At 41.9% G+C, this 22,772-nt stretch overlaps 1 protein-coding gene across 4 annotated transcripts in view; it reads right to left on the bottom strand.

Moving 5' to 3' along the window:
* rad18 (RAD18 E3 ubiquitin protein ligase) overlaps positions 1-22,772 on the bottom strand; it is a 97,334-nt gene that overhangs the window by 56,144 nt on the left and 18,418 nt on the right. For all 4 annotated transcript variants that reach the window (XR_001319692.2, XM_014132861.2, XM_014132862.2 and 1 more), the window contains exons 6-9: positions 19,611-19,710; positions 18,036-18,223; positions 8,609-8,679; positions 8,356-8,416 (exon numbers count right to left, since the gene is read on the bottom strand). Coding sequence is in view for 3 of the 4 variants with exons in the window: in XM_014132861.2 (XP_013988336.1) it covers positions 8,356-8,416; positions 8,609-8,679; positions 18,036-18,223; positions 19,611-19,710 (420 nt within the window). In the remaining variant the exon portion in view is untranslated. The remainder of the gene's footprint in view (positions 1-8,355; positions 8,417-8,608; positions 8,680-18,035; positions 18,224-19,610; positions 19,711-22,772) is intronic.

Here is a 22,772-nt window from a genome sequence, read left to right as displayed (position 1 = left end):
ATGGGATTAAGGTCTGGAGACTGGCTAGGCCACTCCAGGACCTTAATGTGCTTCTTCTTGAGCCACTCCTTTGTTGCCTTGGCTGTGTGTTTTGGGTCATTGTCATGCTGGAATACCCATCCACGACCCATTTTCAATGCTCTGGCTGAGGGAAGGAGGTTCTCGCCCAAGATTTGACGGTACATGGCCCCGTCCATCGTCCTTTTGATGCGGTGAAGTTGTCTTGTCCCCTTAGTAGAAAAACACCCCCAAAGCATAATGTTTCCACCACCATGTTTGACGGTGAGGATGGTGTTCTTGGGGTCATAGGCAGCATTCCTCCTCCTCCAAACACGGCAAGTTGAGTTGATGCCAAAGAGCTCCATTTTGGTCTCATCTGACCACAACACTTTCACCCAGTTGTCCTCTGAATCATTTAGATGTTCATTGGCAAACTTCAGACGGGCATGTATATGTGCTTTCTTGAGCAGGGGGACCTTGCGGGCGCTGCAGGATTTCAGTCCTTCACGGCGTAGTGTGTTACCAATTGTTTTCTTGGTGACTATGGTCCCAGCTGCCTTGAGATCATTGACAACATCCTCTCGTATAGTTCTGGGCTGATTCCTCACCATTCTCATGATCATTGCAACTCCACGAAGTGAGATTTTGCATGGAGCCCCAGGCCGAGGGAGATTGACAGTTCTTTTGCGTTTCTTCCATTTGCGAATAATCGCACCAACTGTTGTCACCTTCTCACCAAGTTGCTTGGCGATGGTCTTGTAGCCCATTCCAGCCTTGTGTAGGTCTACAATGTTGTCCCTGACATCCTTGGAGAGCTCTTTGGTCTTGGCCATGGTGGAGAGTTTGGAATCTGATTGATTGATTGCTTCTGTGGACAGGTGTCTTTTATACAGGTAACAATCTGAGATTAGGAGCACTCCCTTTAAGAGTGTGCTCCTAATCTCAGCTCATTACCTGAATAAAAGACACGTGGGAGCCAGAAATCTTTCTGATTGAGAGGGGGTCAAATACTTATTTCCCTCATTAAAATGCAAATCAATTTATAACATTTTTGACATGCGTTTTTCTGGATTTTTTTGTTGTTATTCTGTCTCTGACTGTTCAAATAAACCTACCATTAAAATTATAGACTGATCATTTCTTTGTCAGTGGGCAAACGTATAAAATCAGCAAGGGATCAAATACTTTTTCCCCCTCACTGTAGTAGATACTGTAAATCCTCATTTTATGAAAGTACTGGACCCTGGCTGCAGCCATTTAGGCCAGGCTTGCGGCACCTAACATTCCAGCAAAATTAGTACAAGTAATAGTTTTTTTATTTAACTAGGCAAGTGAGTGAAGAACAAATTCTTATTTTACAACGGCGGCCTACCCTGGCCAAATGCTGGACAGCACTGAGCCAATTGTGCGCCGCCCTATGGGACTCCCGATCACGGCCAGTTGTGATACAGCCCGGGATCGAACCAGGGTCTGTAGTGATGCCTCTAGCACTGAGATGCAATGCCTTAGAACACTGCGCCACTCGGGAGCCCCTCAAAATAATAGCGAATTTTCATGGAGGTTGCTAGCTAAATTTGCTAAGGAGCGCAAATTCTTTTTTTTTTGTTGCAAAGACAGGCATTCCATCTCAAAGTCATACATATATAGGATGGAGCTACCGAATGTCATTTTTGGTGAGTTAGGACATTTACAAGTGAATATTAACGAGACATCTTGCAAATGAACAGTACTGGCTCTGGAGCAGAGTCTGTACACACTGTGTCTGTGTGGAATCTGGAGTCGCCAGGGCAACGGGCCTGCTTGCTCCGCTTGTAGTAGAGATGGGGGAGGAGCAGACAGGCCAAGACTGGAGAAGAGAAAAAAACGCAAGGAAATCAAAAGATGGCAGCTGTACAGATAACTCATCCAAAGGGAATTGACTTCTCAAACATGGCAGAAAACCAACACAATATGATTCCCCGTTGCCTTATTAATTCAGCCACTTACTGAGCTAAATAACTAGCAAGTTTAACTTAGGGGTCTCTAACGCAGAATTCGCATAAGAAATATACATTTTAAAATAATGTGACAGGTGAAATGAAGAACGCAATCTGCTTTATCTTCTAACATATTGTACAAGTTGACTGCAGGTATTTATTTAAGAGGCTACAAATATTAAAATGTATAGAAACATTCAAAATAAAAAGTTTAAACGGTATTGATGGTATTGAAAAACCATCCCGTGGCTATTTCCAAATACCCGGTATATGGTACAATGCATTCAGAAACTATTCAGACCACTTGAATTTATCAAAAGAAAATTGCATTACAGATTTTTCGCACTCAGTCTATACACAAAACCCCATAATGACAAAGCAAAAACAGGATTATTGAAACTTTTGCAAATTTATTACAAATAAAAAACTGAAATTATGCCTTACATAAGTATTCAGACCCTTTACTCAGTACATTGTTGAAGCACCTTTGGCAGCGATTACAGCCTCAAGTCTTTTTCGGTATAATGCTATAAGCTTGGCACATCTGTATTTGGGGAGTTTCTCCCATTCTTCTCTGCAGATCCTCTCAAGCTCTGTCAGGTTGGATGGGGAGTGTCGCTCAACAGCTATTTTCAAGTCTCTCCAGAGAAGTTTGGTCGAGTTCAAGTCCGGGCTTGAACCCGAAAGACATTCAGAGACTTGTCCCGAAGCCACTCCAGCGTTGTCCTGGCTGTGTGCTTAGGGTCGTTGTCCTGTTGTTAGGTGAACCTTCACCCCAGTCTGTGGCCCTGAATGCTCTGGAGTGGCTCTGGAGTTTTTTTAATTATCAAGGATCTCTCTGTACTTTGCTCCATTCATCTTTACCTCGATCCTGACTAGTCTCCCAGTCCCTGCCACTGAAAAATATCCCCACAGCATGATGCTGCCACCACCATGCTTCAACGTAGGAATGGTACTAGGTTTCCTCCAGACATGACGTTTGGCCTTCAGGGCAAAGAGTTCAATCTCGGCCATCGAACCATCGGGTTCTTGGTCACCTCCCTGACCAAAAGTCACACACACACACACACACTGCCTTCAGAAAGTATTCACACCCCTTTACTTTTTCCAAATATTGTTGTGTTAAAAATGGAATTAAATTGATTAAACAGATTTGTTTTTGTAACTGACCTATGCACAATATAACAAAATAGCTACATGGACTGAGTTAACCTTGTATCTTTATTGACCTTTTATTTTTGCACTGTCTCTATCCACACTCACAGGGTCCTACACACTCACTCCATCCACCATCTGCTCACTCTCACAATACATTTATACTGACTCTACACACATGCACACCCATTCACATACAAGCTGCTGCTACTCTGCTTGTTTATCTTAAATCCTTTTGCCTATTCACATTACGCCTATATATACACACAGTATCCACCTCCAACACTCCAGTATCCCTGCACACTGTAAATATGGTATTGGAACGGATTATTGATTTATGCATTGTTGGGTTTTGAGTTTGCAAGAAATACATTTCACTGACACGAGCTGATTGAGGACTACAGGAAACGGAGGACCGAGCACGGCCCCATTCATATTGATGAAACTGTAGTGGAGTGGGTCGAGAGCTTCAAGTTCTTCGGTGTCCACTTCACTAAGGATCTATCACGGTCCACACACACCAACATAGTCATGAAGAGGGCACGACAATGGCTCTTCCCCTTAGGGGGGCTGAAAGAGTTCTACAGCTTCACCATTGAGAGCATCTTGACTGGCTGCAACACCGCTTGGTATGGCAACTGCTTGGCCTACGACCGCAAGGCACTAGAGGGTAGTGCGTATTGCCCAGTACATCACTGGGGTCGAGTTCCCTGCCATCCAGGACCTCTATACCAGGCGGTGTCAGAACAAGGCCCTAAAAATTGTCAAATACTCCAGCCACCCAATTCATAGACTGTTCTCTCTGCTATCGCACGGTAAGCGGTACCGATGCATCAAGTCTGGAACCAACAGGACCCTGAACAGCCTCTACCCCCAAGCCATAAGACTGCTTAGTAGTTATTTAAATAGTTAACCAAATAGCTATTCGGACTATCTGCATTGACACTTTTTGCACTAACATTTTTGACTGATAAAATGCACTGCTGCTACTGTTTATTATCTGTCCATTTATTCCTAGTTATATGTACATATCTACCTCAATTACTTCTTACCCCTGGGACATTGCTATATACACAGTGTACCGAGTCAAAGTTATCATTGTGTATTTATTATAGCGTGTTTTACTTTTCTATTATTTCTCTATTTTCTTTCTCTCTGCATTATTGGAAAGAGCCAACAAGTAAGCATTTCACTGTTATAGTCTACACCGGTTGTTTACAACGCATGTGACAAATACAATTTTATTTAGATTTGATTGCCTCAGTACAAATAAGTGGCTTGTTATGTATCTCAGATGTTTGATGAATGAGAAACATATGCAGAGGAAAATAGTGTATGAGGTACATATGGTGTTATACGCTGTATAGTGTATATGTTAAGCAGTGTGGAGCCAGAATAATTTCAGTGTGCCCCTGGGAAGGCCCAGGGCTGACAGATTACTACCATACCCTGCCAAGGGCACAGGAGCAAGCTGCAGCTTACTTTTGAGGGGAAATAATAACACTGGTCTCCATTGACAGAGATCTGTTTGGTTTGGCATTGTTCAATGGTCCTGCTATTCAATAATACAACAATAACACACTGAGGGTGGAAGGTACATTTATTAAGAGTGGCAATCTTTCTCACATTTGGAAGTGATAGCGAAACTGCTACAACCTACCGCATGTGGCCAGCACTCTGTTCCTGTGTATTCGTGTGTCTATATCTGTCTGTCTGTCACTGTGTGTTAGTGTTGCACGATATACCGGTACCAAGGTAATATCACGGTACTAAAACGGCATGATACTTATAATACCAACATTTTAGAATACCGTAGTACCGTTTCATATGATACTAACAAATGTATTTCGGCTCAACCAAACTAAAGATCCCACTGGTGCTTCTTATAAAATGTTAATACAGTTTTGTTTATAAATTCTGTTGAATATTTTTAAGCAAACTAGTCTCTTGTAGGTGTCGGTCCAATAATGTCCACTTCACTTTCATGTGCATATATCACGTGTAAGAGCTGAAAAGCCAGCAGGCAGCTGCCTCCCTTTCCAGCCATTACTCACCTGCTTTTCTCCATCTGCTCTTCCTGCACATCTATTCCTCAATCAGTTTTAAAAATATAATTGGTCCGTGACAGCCCACGGGGATGTATTCCCTGATAAGTCTACTGTTGTTACATTTGTACATTTGATACACTGGAGCAGCATGCAGAGCTGATATAACCATTGGTTATATGTGCCATATAACCAATGGCACAGGCCAGTCGGAGTAGGCATTGCAAGTTCGCTGTCATGCAGCCTCCAAGCGCCAGGGAGGTCAAATAGAGTACCGCTGCGCAACAGGTATGCTTGGGGACCAGTACGGGAAAAAAAATGTATGAAATGTATGCATTCACGTACTGTAAGTCGCTCTGGATAAGAGCATCTGCTAAATGACAAAAATGTAAAATGTAATGGGCTTCAAAAGGTACTGTAGGTTTCATATAGGCTGAATGGATGCCAAAACTATATCAAATATCTCTCTTCTTGGTGCTCCTTAAATTCTATTTGGTGCCTAACGTTTTTAAAGATGGGAGTAGCGTGTGTATGCGTTTGTGGGAGAGAGAATGGTGTGTGTGTTGATGAGAGAGAGGGAGACAGATTGTGTGAGGGAGGGACAGTCTGTGTGGTTCTGTTTACTGAAGAGTGCAAGAAACCTTTAGTCTTTTTCCCTTCCTGCCACAATGACATTCAGATCATTATGAATATACAGTGCATTCGGAAAGTATTCAGACCCCTTGAATTTTTCAACATTTCTTTGTGTTAAAGCCTTACTCTAAAATGGATTAAATTGTTTTTCCCCACATCAATCTACACACAATACCCCACAATGACAAAGCAAAGTATTCAGACCCTTTACTCAGTACTTTGTTGAAGCACATTTGGCAGCAATTACAGCCTTGAGTCTTCTTGGATATGACGCCACAAGCTTGGCACACCTGCATTTGGGGAGTTTATCCCATTCTTCTCTGCAGATCCTCTCAAGCTCTGTCAGGTTGGATGAGGAGCATCACTTCACTGCTATTTTCAGGTCTCTCCAGAGATGTTTGATCGGGTTCAAGTCCGGGCTCTGACTGGAGCACACAAGGACATTCCGAGACTTGTCCCGAAGCCACTCCTGCGTTGTCTTGGCTGTGTGCTTAGGGTCGTTGTCCTGTTGGAAGGTGAACCTTCGCCCCAGTCTGAGCGCTCTGCAGCAGGTTTTCATCAAGGATTCCTTTGCTCCGTTCATCTTTCCATTGATCCTGACTAGTCTCCCAGTCCCTGCAGCTGAAAAACATACCCACATCATGATGCTGCCACCACCATGCTTCACCGTAGGGATGGTGCCAGGTTTCCTTCAGACATGACGCTTGGTATTCAGGCCAAAGAGTTCAATCTTGGTTTCATCAGAACAGAGAATATTGTTGTTTTCTCGTGGTCTGAGTACTTTAGGTGCCTTTTGGCAAACACCAAGCGGGCTGCCATGTGCCTTTTACTGAGAAGTGGCTTCCGTCTGGCCACTCAACCATAAAGGCATGATTGGTGGAGCGCTGCAGAGATGGTTGTCTTTCTGGAAGGTTCTCCCGTCTCCACAGATGAACTCTGGAGCTCTCTCAGAGTGACCATTGGGTTCTTGGTCACCTCCCTGACCAAGGCCCTTCTCCCTCAATTGCTCAGTTCGGTCAGGCTGCCAGCTCTAGGAAGAGTCTTGCTGGTTCCAAACTTCTTCCATTTAAGAATGATGGAGGTTACTGTGTTCTCGGGGACCTTCAATGCTGCAAACATTTTTTGGTACCCTTCCACAGATCTGTGCCTCGACACAATCCTGTCTCGGTGCTCTACGGACAATTCCTTCAACCTCATGGCATGGTTTTTGCTCTGACATGCACTGTCAACTGTGGGACCTTATATAGACAGGTGTGTGCCTTTCCAAATCATGTCCAATCAATTGAATTTACCACAGGTGGACTCCAATCAAGTTGTAAAAACATCTCAAGGTGTTATATTGAGTAGAAAATGTTTTGTGTAGCACGTACATTAAGAAAACGGGAACAAGAGTCGGGGGATGGGGCGAACAGAACTCTAGGACACTCCAAATGTTTTCCCCGTGGTATCGCGATACTACTTGGGCGGGCCGGCCCTGGCCTGACTGATCACAGTTATCACAGCACACCAGCTATTTATAGAACACCCCTCTGTGAGTCACATCAATATTTCAATATCCCCCTTTCTCAAAGTTAGCTCCACCAAGCTATTTCTAGTTCCTCCCACCTTTCATCCTCCGCTTGCTATCACAGCACTTTAACTAACAAACTCTCTCTCTCCCTCTGTCCGGTAAAGCAAAACACAATCTGGCTCAGATTCCTCCTGCTGGGTAAAGTCTATTACATCTCAGAGTTATTCCCCAAAGAGACACTGAAACACCCCAGCAAACCTAAACGTTTCCCTCCTCTTCATGGTGTAATGTCTGCTGCAGTGACAGTCCCTGATGCTTAATCACTTCAGCACATCTCCAGCACATCTCCACTCCCTCAGGTGCACTTTCAAACAGCCCCTCCAGATAGAGGCCTTCTCAGATATTCAGTAACACAGCTATCAGGGGAGCGTATGGTCTTCCTGGCAATTCTCTCCGCCCGAGTTGGTCCTTAGCCATACGAGGGCCTCTCTACATAATGAAGCAGGATCAACGATGCACCCCTGTTGCACTCCCACTGTTTTGATCCAATCTGTGAATGTGAGAGCCACTCCTCTTCTCTTGGGTTATGGCCTGATTCACTTCACAACTCTCAGCTTTTTCTACTAAACTGCTACAAGGACTAAAGTGAGTGCACCACTCTGGTGGAATGGACTGGAATGACTAAGCACTCTGAACTATTAGCACCCACTGCAGTGTTTCAGTATCTAAGACTGAAGGGCCAGGTTTACTATTCATGAATACTTTGCACCAGTGCAAATTAAAACACAAGAGTGAGTATACACTCAGAGCCCAGTGATGCTGCTAAACTAAACTATTTCCATGCCAATCCCTCACCAGGAGTAATCATTCAGATTCACTGAGGAACAAAACAGGGATCCACTGTCAACTGAGTCGAATGTAGACAATAATACACAACGCAGTGCTGAAGTCAATAGAGAAAAGGCTTTCAGAAAACAATTCTGAACTCCCACTGACAACAGATCAATGGTGGAAGTGCACCACAGAGATGACTTACTGTAAGTTGAATGCATCTCGTCGATTTTCCCCACACTTTGATTCTTTGAGAAGTCCATGGCCTGCAACACAGTTGGACAAACAAAAAAAACGTACTGTAGAGTGATCATTTGCCTTTCAAGAACACACTAGACAAGGTTATTTACAAGGACAACGCCTTTTATTGAACATATTGTCATGTTGGGAACAATAAAAAGTATCCGGGGGTCCTGTGGCACAAGTCAGAGATGCTTTGATCAGGTATTGGTACGTACACGTTTGGTTTTCCCCTGAAGTTGGTTCCTGGCCTTCTCGTTGGCCTCCACTTCATTGGCAATGTCTTTGGCTGTTGACAGAAAATGAAAAGAGACATTTATGACCCTCCGGATCACAATCATGGCTTGATATGTGAACTGTTGTTTTCAACACATTAAAAAGGTCTCTGCCCCTGAGACCACTGCTGAGAAAATGAAGCACTCCCAGAGAAACAAAGCAAAAAACAGGAAACGATCAAGTGGTTCAAACTTTTGTTTGTGATTTGCACACAAACACACACAAAGAAAGAAGTAGGCATAGCTCAGAGCACCACTTCATATCTAATAGTCTCAGCAAGTGCTGTTGGACTGGATGCTCTGTCCGTCGAGTTTAAAGAGAAAGTAGTGTGTCGTTTACAGCCTTTATCCTCCGACATCTTATGCCCAACTACTAACTGAAAAGAGCTAAGAGGTAGGAGGACACACCATAATACATCTAGCATGATCATGTATCAAGGTCACTTACTGACATTCTTATAGCATGTACAAGTAATATACACCCTAAAGATATCACAGAAGCATGACAAATGCCAAGGCAAGAAAAAAATTCTCGCTAGAGCTGAAATGATTTAAGTGTTGATAACAGTAGATTCTCAAATCATGTGCTAGGCTCAGAACAGGCCTTGGTGTTTGATTGAAACACTACATCTCATCAGAGATGGGGTGTGTTCTAGGGATGGGCATGGTTATAATATTCTTGAATTATTTCTAAATGAAATTCAAATATCCATGTGACATTGTTACATACAAGGATATACCATGACATGTCAAATTCATAAATGAATAAAACCAAATGTTTTAATGTATTTCTTCATGACGTGCAACAATCACAGATGTCTATGTTTTACAAGTTGACATCACAGTATAGCACAGTAGAGCGCAATAGAGTGCAGTACAGTCCAGCACAGTTCAGTACAGTACAGTAGAGTATAGTACAGTACAGAAGAGTAGAGTTCAGTACAGTTCAGTACAATACAGTAAATTACACTGTACTCTACTGCAGGGTTTCCCAAACTCGGACTTGGGGCCCCCCCTGGGAGCATGTTTTGGTTTTTGCCCTAGCACCCAAGTCCAGAACAGACTATGGGAGGCACACAGTACTACATAGAGCCATGACCACATGGACCTCTATTCCACATGAAGCAACTCATGCCAGCAGTAAAATTAGATTTAAAAAGAAATGATAAAAATACACCTTATGGAACAGCGGGGACCTTGAAGCAACACAAACATAGACACATGCATACAAACAAACGATAACATACGCACTATACACACATGGATTTTGTGTTATAGATAAGTGGTAGTAGAGTAGAGTCCTAAGGGCACACACTTAATATGTTGAGCAATCTGTTATGAATGTATTGTAATGTTTTTAATATGTATAACTGCCACTATTTTGCTGGACCCCAGGAAGAGTACATGCTGCCTTGGCAGAAGCTAATGGGGATCCATAATAAATACAAATACTACACTGCTGATTCAAATAATCATCAAGCTTGAATTATTTTAATCAGCTGTGTAGTGCTACGGCAAAAACCAAAACGTGCATCCAGGGGTGCATCCGAGAACAGTACTGACCTAAACTCTACTCTACTTTTTACTGTACTGTAGTGCTATACGGTATTGTACTGTAACGTACAGTACAATAAAGAAGAGTATAGATCAGTACTAGGGATTAATATTTTGCCGAAATAGAACAAGTTTCAATATAGGGGATAATTCCCAGGAAATACCTCAAAAATCGGAAGTGCCCATTTAAAACCAAGATATGGTCACTGTGCCAGGGTTCTCCCAAAATAAGACTGTCGCATTTTTTTTCTTTATTTAACTAGGCAAGTCAGTTAAGAACAAATTCTTATTTTCAATGACTGCCTTGTTCAGGGGCAGAACGACAGATTTTTACCTTGTCAGCTCGGAGATTCGATCTTGCAACCTTTCGGTTACTAGGCCAACATTCTAAACACTAGGCTACTTGCCGGCTTGGCTGCACCACTATGTAAAGATTTCACAGCAAGTGACTGATGTTAAGTAATGATAGAGTAACTTTGATCGCCAATGACTGTTGTGAATTGCGAAACAGGTGGTTCATAAATTCTGAGAGTTATCCTCAATTAATTCAGCGCATTTCAGCAGTAGGCAAAGGCTCTCTCGAAAAAGCGCGCGTTCAGGACACACAGACGACACCCTCAGTAGGCTATAGCATTGTCGATTGATACAAACTTTGTAACGGCAGTCAAACAAAAGTCAAATTACCAACGTTGTAAGCTTGCTAGATAACCTCCAACTAATGACAGAATATCTCCTATTTGTCAAAATCGAGTTGATGATTATACAGATAGCAGATCAGCTCATGAATAACAGTCAGATGAAGAGAGGAAATGTTTTAAATATGAAGGTATCTTAACGGAGACCAACTCTTTAAAAAATTACCATAGTGGCAGATGGCAGGGAGAAGAGAGGGGAGTGGTGATTGAAGGGAGATACCTGGCAGCCCACTTGCTCCACCCCTGAGCCTTATATGGACTTCATGCCCCAACGAGGTGAGCCTGTGGGTCATTAACTTCTTTGGGATAGGGGGCGGTATTTTCACGTCCGGATGAAAAGCGTGCCCAAAGTAAACTGCCTGCTACTCAGGCCCAGAATCTAGGATATACATATAATTGATTTGGATAGAAAACACTCTAAAGTTTCTAAAACTGTTAAAATAACGTCTGTGAGTATAACAGAACTGAAATGGCAGGCGAAAACCCGAGGACAAACCACCCCCCCCAAAAAAGATTCATCCTACCACTGATTTCAATGGCTGGCACTTTTATAATAGGGCGAAATCGTGCTGATTGCCATTCCTAGGGCTTCCACTAGATGTCAACAGTCTTTAGAAAGAGTTTCAGGCTGGTTTTTGGAAAAATGAGCCAGAAACTGTAGTTTTTCTAGGTGGCTCCCATTTTGGCTATAGTGTTTCCAAGCGCGTGAATGAGAGCGTGTTCTTTGGTATTTTTCTCCGGTAAAGACAATAACGATTCTCCGTCTTACATGTTATTGTTTATTTGCGTATTAGAGTACCTATTGTTTGATTATAAACGTTGATTGACTTGTTTGGATAAGTTTATTGGTAACGTTTGGAATTCATTTTGTATGCATTTTGAATGAGGGAAACAGAGTGGATTATTAACTGAAGCGCGCCAGCTAAACTGAGTTTTTATGGATATAAAGCAGGACTTTATCGAACAAAAGGACCATTTGTAATGTAACTGGGTCCTTTTGGAGTGCCAACAGAAGAAGATCTTCAAAGGTAAGGCATATATTATATCGCTATTTCTGACTTTCGTGTCGCAACTCCCTGGTTGAAAATGATTTGTTTTGCATTTGTGTGCTGGGCACTGTCCTCAGATAATCGCATGGTTTGCTTTCGCCGTAAAGCCTTTTTGAAATCTGACACGGCGGCTGGATTAACAACAAGTTAAGCTTTATTTTGATGTATTGCACTTGTGATTTCATGAAAGTTTAATATTTATAGTAATTTCATTTGAATTTGGCGCTCTGCAATTTCACCGGAAATTGCTAGCGTCCCACTAATCCGCAAGAAGTTAAACCCGGGAGTGCTTGGGGATAAAAGAGGAAGCGGCCTGCACAAAGGGGCAGAGAACGGAGAGGGAAGCATGTGTTATGAAGAGTGTGAGAAGAAAGAGAAATATCTGTCTGATTACCCCCACTGTGTACTGAACCGGTTTGGCTGAGGACCCGAGTTTTAGGGTTACTCCTAGAGAATGGAACAGACAACGAGACCGGATTGTGGACTGTGAAATGGTTGGTGAATTCCCCACTTTTCCCAAGTGTGCAAAACTCCCTAATAAACTTCCCATTTGCATTATAGTTGTGCTCCTTGTGCGTGTTTGGTTATTAAACTTGGTGACGAAGAAACCCCACACCCTTGAACCTGCTACAATATCTACTCTCATACCATTTATTGATCACACATTCTCTACCGAAGCTCTCATAAGGGCAGCAATACGAGACACGAGTCAGGATTGGGACGGTAGGACAATAGCCTAGGCTATAAATAAGGCTATATAAAGGCTACTACGGGCCTCCCGAGTGGCACAGTGGTCTAAGAAACTGCATCGCAGTGCTACCACTAGGGATCCTGGTTCGACTCCAAGCTCTGTCGCAGCCGGCCGCGACCGGGAGACTCATGGGGCAGCACACAATTGGCCCGTCATCCAGGTTAGGGGAGGGTTTGGCCGGCAGGGATATTCTAGACCCATCGCACTCTAGCGACTTCTGTGGCTGGCCGGGCGCAGTGCACCCTGACACAGTCGCCAGGTGTACGGTGTTTCCTCCGACACATTGGTGTCGCTGGCTTCCGGGTTAAGCGGGCATTGTGTCAAGAAGCAGTGCGGCTCGGCTGGGTTGTGTTTCGAAGGACGCACGGCTCACGACTTTCGCCTCTCCCGAGGCTGTACGGGAGTAGCAGCCATGGGACAAGACTGTAACTACCAATTGGAAACCATGATTAAGATTCAGTGAAACAAAATTACAGTGATTGATTATCTGAAAAGTCACAGGCTTTTGGTCGGGAGTAGGACAGGCTACTACGTGAGTTAAGCGCAAGCAGACTCAATCACTGTAATCAGCTAATATATGAGCAAACTAGAATAAAAATCATTACTACTGACCTCAACTTAGCTAACAATTCCCATGCCTAATTGTTACCACATATCCAAAACAGAGATTCAGTGAAAACAAAAAGCTGACATTGATTGATTTATCTAGACGATTCCCCCACTCGTCTCGCTGTCCCAGTCAAAACAGTGCTGAAATGATAATCTAGGTAAGCACACACACAACTATTGCTTTAAATTAGCATAACAGTTGGATATGAATTTGGGGGTTTCAGTATAAGCAAGAATTTGATACATGCCTTAAATTGCATTAGCCTACATTATTTAAATATTTTCATAATTCAGTTGATCATAACTAAGGTGTCTAGGCCCAATGGCTGTTTCCTTGTTTCCTCACTCCACTTCCGCCCACCTCCGACGCGTTTTTCTCAACACCAGTTTAAATAAATATAGCGCACTGATTCTAGAAATCCAGCTTTTTTTCATGTCAAACCAGGCATGGGATCGGGCTTCAGCTCACCGGAGTTGGGTCTGACCGGGATCACATTTCCAGTTCTGATGAGAACTCTAAACTGCATTTGGGCCTTGTGTGCAGTCCGGCAGTATCATTAATGTGCTTTGAATTTATACCGACTTTGTGTGATGTAAATACACTAGGCTAAAGATTTCCATGTGACAATCTGTTTGAATAATGTGCTATTTAATTTTTTCCAATCAGCTGCTGTGCATGTGTATTTTGTGGAATTGCACTAGTGCAACATTGGGGAATATTTTTGTAATTTTCCGGGTCTTGTCATTTTATGTCCCGGGATCCCGGTTACCGGTGTAAATCCCTAGTCAGTACAATACAGTACAGTACTATAGAGTAGAGATTAAATCAAACAACATTTTAATGGTCACATACAGTTGAAGTCGGAAGTTTTCATACACTTAGGTCGGAGTCATTAAAACTCGTTTTTCAACCACTCCACAAAATTCTTGTTAACAAACTATAGTTTTGGCAAGTCGGTTAGGACATCTACTTTGTGCATGACAAGTAATTTTTCGAACAATTGTTTACAGACAGATTATTTCACTTTTAATTCACTGTATCACAATTCCAGTGGGTCAGAAGTTTACATACATTAAGTTGACTGTGCCTTTAAACAGCTTGGAAAATTCCAGAAAGTTATGTCATGGCTTTAGAAGCTTCTGATGGGCTAATTGACATAATTTGAGTCTATTGGAGGTGTACCTGTGGATGTATTTCAAGGCCTACCTTCAAACTCAGTGCCTCTTTGCTTGACATCATGGGAAAATCAAAAAGAAATCAGCCAAATACCTCAGAAAACAATTGTAGACCTCCACAAGTTTGGTTCATCCTTGGGAGCAATTTCCAAACGCCTGAAGGTACCACATTCATCTGTACAAACAATAGTACGCAAGAATAAACACCATGGGACCACGCAGCCGTCATACCGCTCAGGAAGGAGACACGTTCTGTCTCCTAGAATGGATTGTACTTTGGTGCGAAAAGTGCAACTCAATCCCAGAACAACAACAAAGGACCTTGTGAAGATGCTGGAGGAAACAGGTACAAAGGTATCTATATCCACAGTAAAACGAGTCCTATATCGACATAACCTGAAAGGTCGCTCAGCAAGGAAGAAGCCACTGCTCCAAAACCGCCATAAAAAAGCCAGACTATGGTTTGCAACTGCACATGGGGACAAGATCATACTTTTTGGAGAAATGTCCTCTGGTCTGATGAAACAAAAATAAAGCTGTTTGGCCATAATGAACATCATTATGTTTGGAGGAAAAAGGGGGAGTCTTGTAAGCCGAAGAACACCATCCCAACCATGAAGCACGGGGGTGGCAGGATCATGTTGTGGGGGTGCTTTTCTGCAGGAGGGACTGGTGCACTTCACAAAATAGATGGCATCATGAGGCAGGAAAATGATATGGATATATTGAAGCAACATCTCAAGACATCAGTAAGGAAGTTAAAGCTTGGTCACAAATGGGTCTTCCAAATGGACAATGACCCCAAGCATACTTCCAAAGTTGTGCCAAAATGGCTTAAGAACAACAAAGTCAAGGTATTGGAGTGGCCATCACAAAGCCCTGACCTCAATCTTATAGAACATTTGTGGGCAGAACTGAAAAACAAATATTAGACAGCATGGCTCTTGCTCCAGGAGGGGATCCTCTGGTGATTTTGGAAGAAGCTACCCACTTAGCTAGATACCTAACTAGCTACTAAATTAACAAACCAAAACGCACAACTGCAGAGCATTTAGCACATTTTAGACAGTTAATGTAATGGCAAACATTTAGTTGTGTATTCCATACTTCAACTAGCACGCTCCTGTGGCACATGCTGCACAACAGTGAGTGACTCACAAGGCTCTGGTCTCTCGTCATTGTGTGCTTGTTAACAAACACCACGTGACTCGGAACTACCGGTAACCTTCATAATGAAAAATGATGTTATCTCCTAACGTATTGCACAAGTTGACTGCAGGTATTTACTTAAAATGTAGCTACAAATATATTAATTTATTTAAAAACGTCAAATAAATGGTATTGACGGTATTGATTAATCATCCCGTAGCTATTTCCAAATACCCCGGTATACAATATACCGCCCAAGCCTATAGTACAGTGGAGTACACTAGAGTAATTAACTATACTGAACTCTACCGTACTGCACTGTAGGGATGGGCATTTGAAATTATTCTAATAATATCATGATTATCCAGATATACACACACGTATTTAAATATAAAGTGCATTCGGAAAGTACTCAAACCCCTTGACGTGGTGGCAGCATCCTGCTGTGGGGATGTTCTTCAGTGGCAGGGACTGGGAGACTAGTCAGGATTGAGGGAAAGATGAACGGAGCAAAGTACAGAGACATCCTTGATGAAAACCTGTTCCAAAGTGCTCAGGACCTCAGACTGAGGTGAAGGTTCACCTTCCATCAGGACAACAACCCTAAGCACACAGCCAAGACAATGCAGGAGTGGCTTCGGGACAAGTCTCTGAATGTTCTTGAGTGACCCAGCAAGAGCCCGGACTTGAACCTCTCCATCTCTGGAGTAGCTGTGCAGCGACGTTCCCCATCTAACCTGACAGAGCTTGAGAGGATCTGCAGAGAAGAATGGGACAAACTCCCCAAACACAGGTATGCTAAGCTTGTAGCGTCATACCCAAGAAGACTTGAGGCTGTAATCGCTGCCAAAAGGTGCTTCAACAAAGTACCGAGTAAATGGTCTGAATACTTACGTAAATTCGATATTTTCAGTTTATTTTTAATACATTTGCAAAAATTGCTAAAAACTTATTTTTGCTTTGTCATTATGGGGTATTGTGTGCAGATTGATGAGGGGGAAAACAATTTAACCAATTTTAGAATAAGGCTGTAGCGTAACAAAATGTGGAAAAAGTCAAGGGGTCTGAAAATTTTCGGAATGCACTGTATGTATTTAGATTTTGTGTAGGCCGGTCTCAAACTTGTATCTTCTCTTTGTGACAAACGGGGTTTAAACACCTTCCAATTAATTTGTCTGTATTTATTTATCTGAATGTATTTTTCAAATCAAAATCAATTGTTATTTATATAGCACATTTCAGACATGAATGCAACGCAATCTGTTTCACAGGAAATAAATATTCCGTTTTTTATTCGTTTTTTTCCTGTGAAACAGATTGCGTATCTGTTTCACAGGAAAAAAAACAAATAAAAACCGGAATATTTACTACAAACATAAGAAGATAATAAACAAAAGACTAAAAAGGGAGCCTAAGGAAAATAAAAGATAAAAAGGAGTGTTTTAAGATCTCTTTAAATATGTCCACAGTTTCGGCCCCCCTTAGGTTTTCTGGCAGGCTATTCCAGAGGCTGGGGGCATAGTAAGTAAAGGCTACCTCTCCAAAAAAGGCCAGTGCCAGAGGACCCGAGGGACCTATTGGGTACATAACTCAAAAGCATGTCTGACTTATATTGGGATGTACAATTGTGGATTGATTTAAAAACCAATAGAACAATCTTAAAATGTACTCTAAAACTCACTGGCACCCAGTGAAGAGACTTTTAAAATATGGTGAATTGTGTGCTCTCTGTCTGGTCTTGGTCAGTTCCTGTGCTGCAGTATTCTGAATGTTTTGCAGTTGACCAATGGCTTTCTTGGGTAGGCCAGACAGGAGAGCATTACAGTAGTCAAGCCTGCTTGTAATAAAAGCAGAATCTCTCTGTATCAACCTGAGATAGAAACGTCCGCACACTTATTTATTTATTTAATGCCTTAAGGTTATTATTATTATTGCTTGGATAACCTTATCTACTATTATGTATTGATTTATTTTTCCTTCTTTATGCGGTGCGCACTGCACAAAAAGCCAAAATAATTTTCTGAAATCATCACAGTGAATCATTGTAATGTTTATATGTGTCAATTACTCCCTTAAGGGATGGGTTGTCAGCTGCCAATTTGACACGAAAATAACATTTAATTAATTCAGTCAGTCTAAGGCGCTAAATCTCTTCTGTATTTTTTTTGTAATGGATGTCAATCATGAATGACAGCTTCATGAATCGACAATGGCCAGAAATGTCTAAAGCTTTCTAGCAGTTATACGATGATGGCTTTGAATGATGGAAAGTCAATTTATGGTGGTCAGAAAACTGCTCTGGCATTTACTGTCACAATTTTACCATCATCCATGGTTCACTCCCTGCCATCTTCATTACTCTTCCACAGTGAAAATGGCACTCTCACCTGATTTCGGTTCCAGGGCGTCACACTGGGCGTTGTAGAAGTGTACAAAGTCCTGGTGCCTCCTGACCAGCTGATCTTTGTTACCCTGGACAGAGAGGTGGCACTCCTTCAGCCTCCTCTTCAGCTCCTGCATGGACAGCAGCGTGTACACCAGCTTCCCCATCGGCCTCCTCTTAGCACCTAGGGAGCTGTAGAACATGAAGCCATAAGGAAGATCAGTTTATAACCTACTATAACATGGTCATTAGATATTAAGCCTACACAGTTATGAGCTCTGTAGTGAGACAGATATTCAGTGTTATTATTATTCCATGATGAACTACAGTGTAGAAGTGTTGTTATTGCAGCTCTCAGACCTCTGGCTGGCCAAATAAGAGTCCATCATAGGGAGGGCACCACAGAGGAAGACAACATGAATGTTATAGTTAACCTAAGGCCTGATATACAGGGAGGGAGGGGGGCTCTGTAAAAAAAATATATATTAAAAGCCGGGAGTCACTCAGCTACCACTTGTCAGATCAGATGCATATAATTAGAGCCAGGCGACTTGGCAGCAGTGTACAGTATAAAGCTCTTTCCTATCGCTGACCTCCCTGTAAGGCTAATAAATCAATTGGGGTTTTAGCTGGGCTTTCCAAGTAATTATTTTTCGGTTCACTCTGTTCTGTCCCCTCTCCTACCACGTAAGCATAATGAAGACTAGACTTTCAAATAAGCTGCTTTTCAGATAGAAAGTCCATGACTGATTCAGGGCCGGATATGGTTCTGCCCACATGGCATCTTTTCATCACCAAAACTCTCCAGCTCCTATGCAGAGCTGTGTGGCAGGTCAAATGTGTTGAAGAGTATAGGAACTTCTGTAATCCATCACTCTGACATCAAGGTCCGCCAAACATCAAGGGTTCCATGCTGTCACGCACACTTCGCCTGTTTCTGACGGAGCCTCAGATGTCACAAGCCTACATTAATCATACCGTGGAACCTTGCATTAGATTTAAGCAGAAAGGAACATTTTCAGGTTGTGGACATCAATTTCTTTAGAGGAAGGGATATTCTCTCCCCAAACATAAATCTAAACATGATATACAACACAGACAGAGACACATCCAAATATAAGTAATATACCCCACCTAGAGCTAGCTTTACATCAGGGTTAATCTTGAGTGGCGCAGCAGTCTAAGGCACTGCATCACAGTGCTAGAGGCGTCACCACAGACCCGGGTTCGATCCCAGGCTGTATCACAACCGGCCGTGATCGGGAGTCCCATAAGGCGGCGCACAATTGGCCCAGTGTAGTCCGGGTTAGGGGAGAGTTTGGCCGGGGTAGGCCATCATTGTAAATAAGAATTTGTTCTTAACTGACTTGCCTAGTTAAATAAAGGTTAAATAAATAAAATAAATAAATAATACAAAATGTTATGAGAATTCTTTAAAGGTACAGTTCCCTTTTTTTTAAGTTTCAGCTTATTCTCTGACTTCATTAGTGTTGTTGCTTCAGGGAAGTAGAAAATAAGTTGAAACTTCCAAAAAGTTATCCACCTCTTGAACCCCTGTGAGATGTGTGTCCACTAGTACCTCCTAAGGCTCTCCTTCTTCTCCCCTCGGGTCAGACAGGTGTCTAGGTGCTTGTTGATGAGCTGTTCAGAGATGCCCACAGAACACACAGGACACTCCACTGCAAAACAGACATAGGACTTAGAGACAAATACAAACATAGAAAAGACGAGACATTGACCATGTTTACATGCACTACAAAATATCCCGTTATTATTTGGGATGCTCAAGTATTCTATTTTTAAGTTGGCGCATATAAACATCATATCCCGTTTACAATAACCCAAATAAGCTCGATTCCCTGTTTTGAGAAACCTGAATAAGATGCCTGGGATATGCTAATCTTAGACGGGACACTGTGGCATGTAAACATCTTACCCAATTTACTGTTTTTCTCGGTCTGCGTAGGCTCAGTTTCACATAGTATCACCGTTGAAGTTCAGATGGGAACATTAATAGTTAGAATAGTATCTGAAGTCTGGACACTGACTGTAGGCCTCCCATGTAACCTTATAATATTATCTCCTGCAGAATTAAGTGTTTCTTGCAGTAAAATGACAGACCAAATGTTTGTCTCAGGAACAGGAACGGAAAAATATGATTTCTTTCTTTTTTGAGAAAATGTGAATGCACACAATTTTTTTCAGTGACATAAAAGCTGACAGTATTTCACTTTCAACCCTATGAAATACGCATCCAAGATGAACTGAAATACTGTCAGAAACATGTTGGATCGTTTCACAGCTTTCATTTGCTTGAAACCGGTCAATAAAGTTATGTCATTTGAAAATGTTGCACGGAAATTGAAAAACGTCTTCACTCCACGAGTGAAGGAGAAACAAAAGAGAAAGTTATCAATGTCAACTAGGTTGTTGATGCATTCATTCTATCGATTTATAACATTCTGGTGAGCAAGGCATGCATCTATACTGAACAAAAATATAAATGTGTCATGACGTTGGCCTCTCCCTTTTGCACACAATCCACCCTGTGTGTAAAGGGTAGAAAAAAATCTAAAATTCCAGGAACGTCTCTGGCCACATGGCCCATAGAGAGACAAAGGAAATTCTTCCAACTCATAGAATTGAAGAATCCAGCTACGAACTGATCCGCTGGTACCATTTTGTGATACTCAGAAGAGACAATATAGCCATATTACCATAAAACTGTTTATATAATAGACTCAGTTTAAGACTTGCCTCATGGGTGTATGGAATGTATTGATAAGGATAAAGCTTTTGTAAGACATTGAGATGCTATGTACTGATGTAATGTGATAGAATTGTATTTCTGTAACCAAATCTAACTCAGTCATAGGCACGCCCCAGGGACATATACAGGACCAGGCGTCATTTGACCAGCCTGTTCGATGGGCACTATAAAACACTCCCTGATTTACATTTCCTCAGACCAGGCCTACACTCTATGGCCAGAGGTTTGACCATCCAAGTACTCTACTGAAAGTGAACCATACCACGTGGTTAACTTTTAGACTATTGATACCGACAGAATAAGAACAAGTCTTTGATATTAATTATTAGTCTGCAGCTAAGTAAATTATATCATCGAACGGGAAGACCAACGAAACAACCATTCTATGACGACATTAATGAATGTCGCTCTGAAAGATCCATTCTACCCGAGCCAGAGAGAGAGAGAGAACGCGGACAAAACTCCCCAACAGAACTACTCTCCAACAAGAATCAGAACGACACACTGAGCATAAATATATATATTGATTGCAATTGTTCCCGAATGAGTGAGCCTTCAATTGTCAATTGTTAATGAACTCTGTGTAAACTTCTCAGCTGACCATTTATGACCCATTGTTCAACAGGCCGACCAGCCTGTTTAGCCCACAAGGGCACATTCCGATGCCAATCCTTTGTTGACGATAATTACTGTTTGTATGTTTTTCTGTTAATTACTTAGTGTAGTAAATAAATGATTTTAAGACAATTGATGTATGGATGATTTTAGTAAAGACTGGGTTCGTGCAGATACAACAATTTACGACGTTTTGGAATGAGACTGGACTAGAGGTAAATACACCATTTGAACTAGAAGATAATCGACCTATACTATAATAGAATATAATATTATAGTACAGGAAAGTTATATTAGGAAAATTATAGCTTTGTAATCTGAATATTCTCCTTGGTGCCCCGATCTCCTAGTTAATTACAATTAAATGATTAATCAGTTTAATCGCGTGATAATAATTACAGGGAGCTAATTGATAAACATATCTTCCGTTTAATGGTACCCCCAAAGACACGACATATTGGTGCCCCCGTGTGAGGACTCAAACTAAAACGCACGTTGGTTCAATTTGATAATACATATTGGAGCCCCCGTGCGAGGAATCTAAGATAGAATTGGACTTTGCTGTGAAATTCTATATATCAATTGTGCAAACAGAATTGTACAAACAGCCTGCTATGTAAACAAAGTGATTGTGCATTTTCCATTGAGAGAAGCTATTTAGAGTAGCTCCGGTCTTATGTCGATAGCAGTGAGGATTTAAATTCCAGATTTAGTCCGTTAGGCCAAACGGTACTATTTCTGTCGGTAAATATTAACTTCTAGAGTAAGGTTAGAAATTAGAAGTTAACTGTCCGGGAACCGAGCCGAATAATTTGCCTACCGCACTAAGACAGTGTGGGCAGACCGTATGCGTATTTGTAGTTAAGTACCGTGTCGCTCCGGTCAACATAAACGCTAGCAGAATATGCTGAATGGGGTTAAGGTGAGACGTCACTAGAAAACCCACCCTTTCCATAAGTGAAAGGATCCTATTTTGGTGCTTGGAAGGATACTCCTGAACCAAGTAGCAATAGCTTAGCATTACGGGTAAGCTAACAGAGAGGGAACATTTTACCCTCCACCGTAACACGTTTAAAATTTCTCCGCTAGCGCGACGGAAGTCCGACCTTTGTACTTCCGTTTAAATTTCAGCATTCTGCACCCTGGTGGTGAAGAATTGCCAGTACATCTCTAGGGGAAATTCAAACGTGGAGCACGTCTCATTCAATTTAACTAACAAATGAAATTGCCAGATTTACCTTTTCAAGTGGATCTTTCAAATAATATCCAAAATTGATTGGGCGTCTACAATGAGACATGATTAACTTTTTCCAAACTTAACTTAGATGAAGCAATGCTCTCAGGTTAATTGAAAGT

This window comes from Salmo salar, chromosome ssa12 (genome assembly GCF_905237065.1).
Source record: "Salmo salar chromosome ssa12, Ssal_v3.1, whole genome shotgun sequence".
NCBI classification, from domain to species: Eukaryota; Metazoa; Chordata; class Actinopteri; order Salmoniformes; family Salmonidae; genus Salmo; species Salmo salar.
This window is presented reverse-complemented; position numbering and strand designations above follow the sequence as displayed.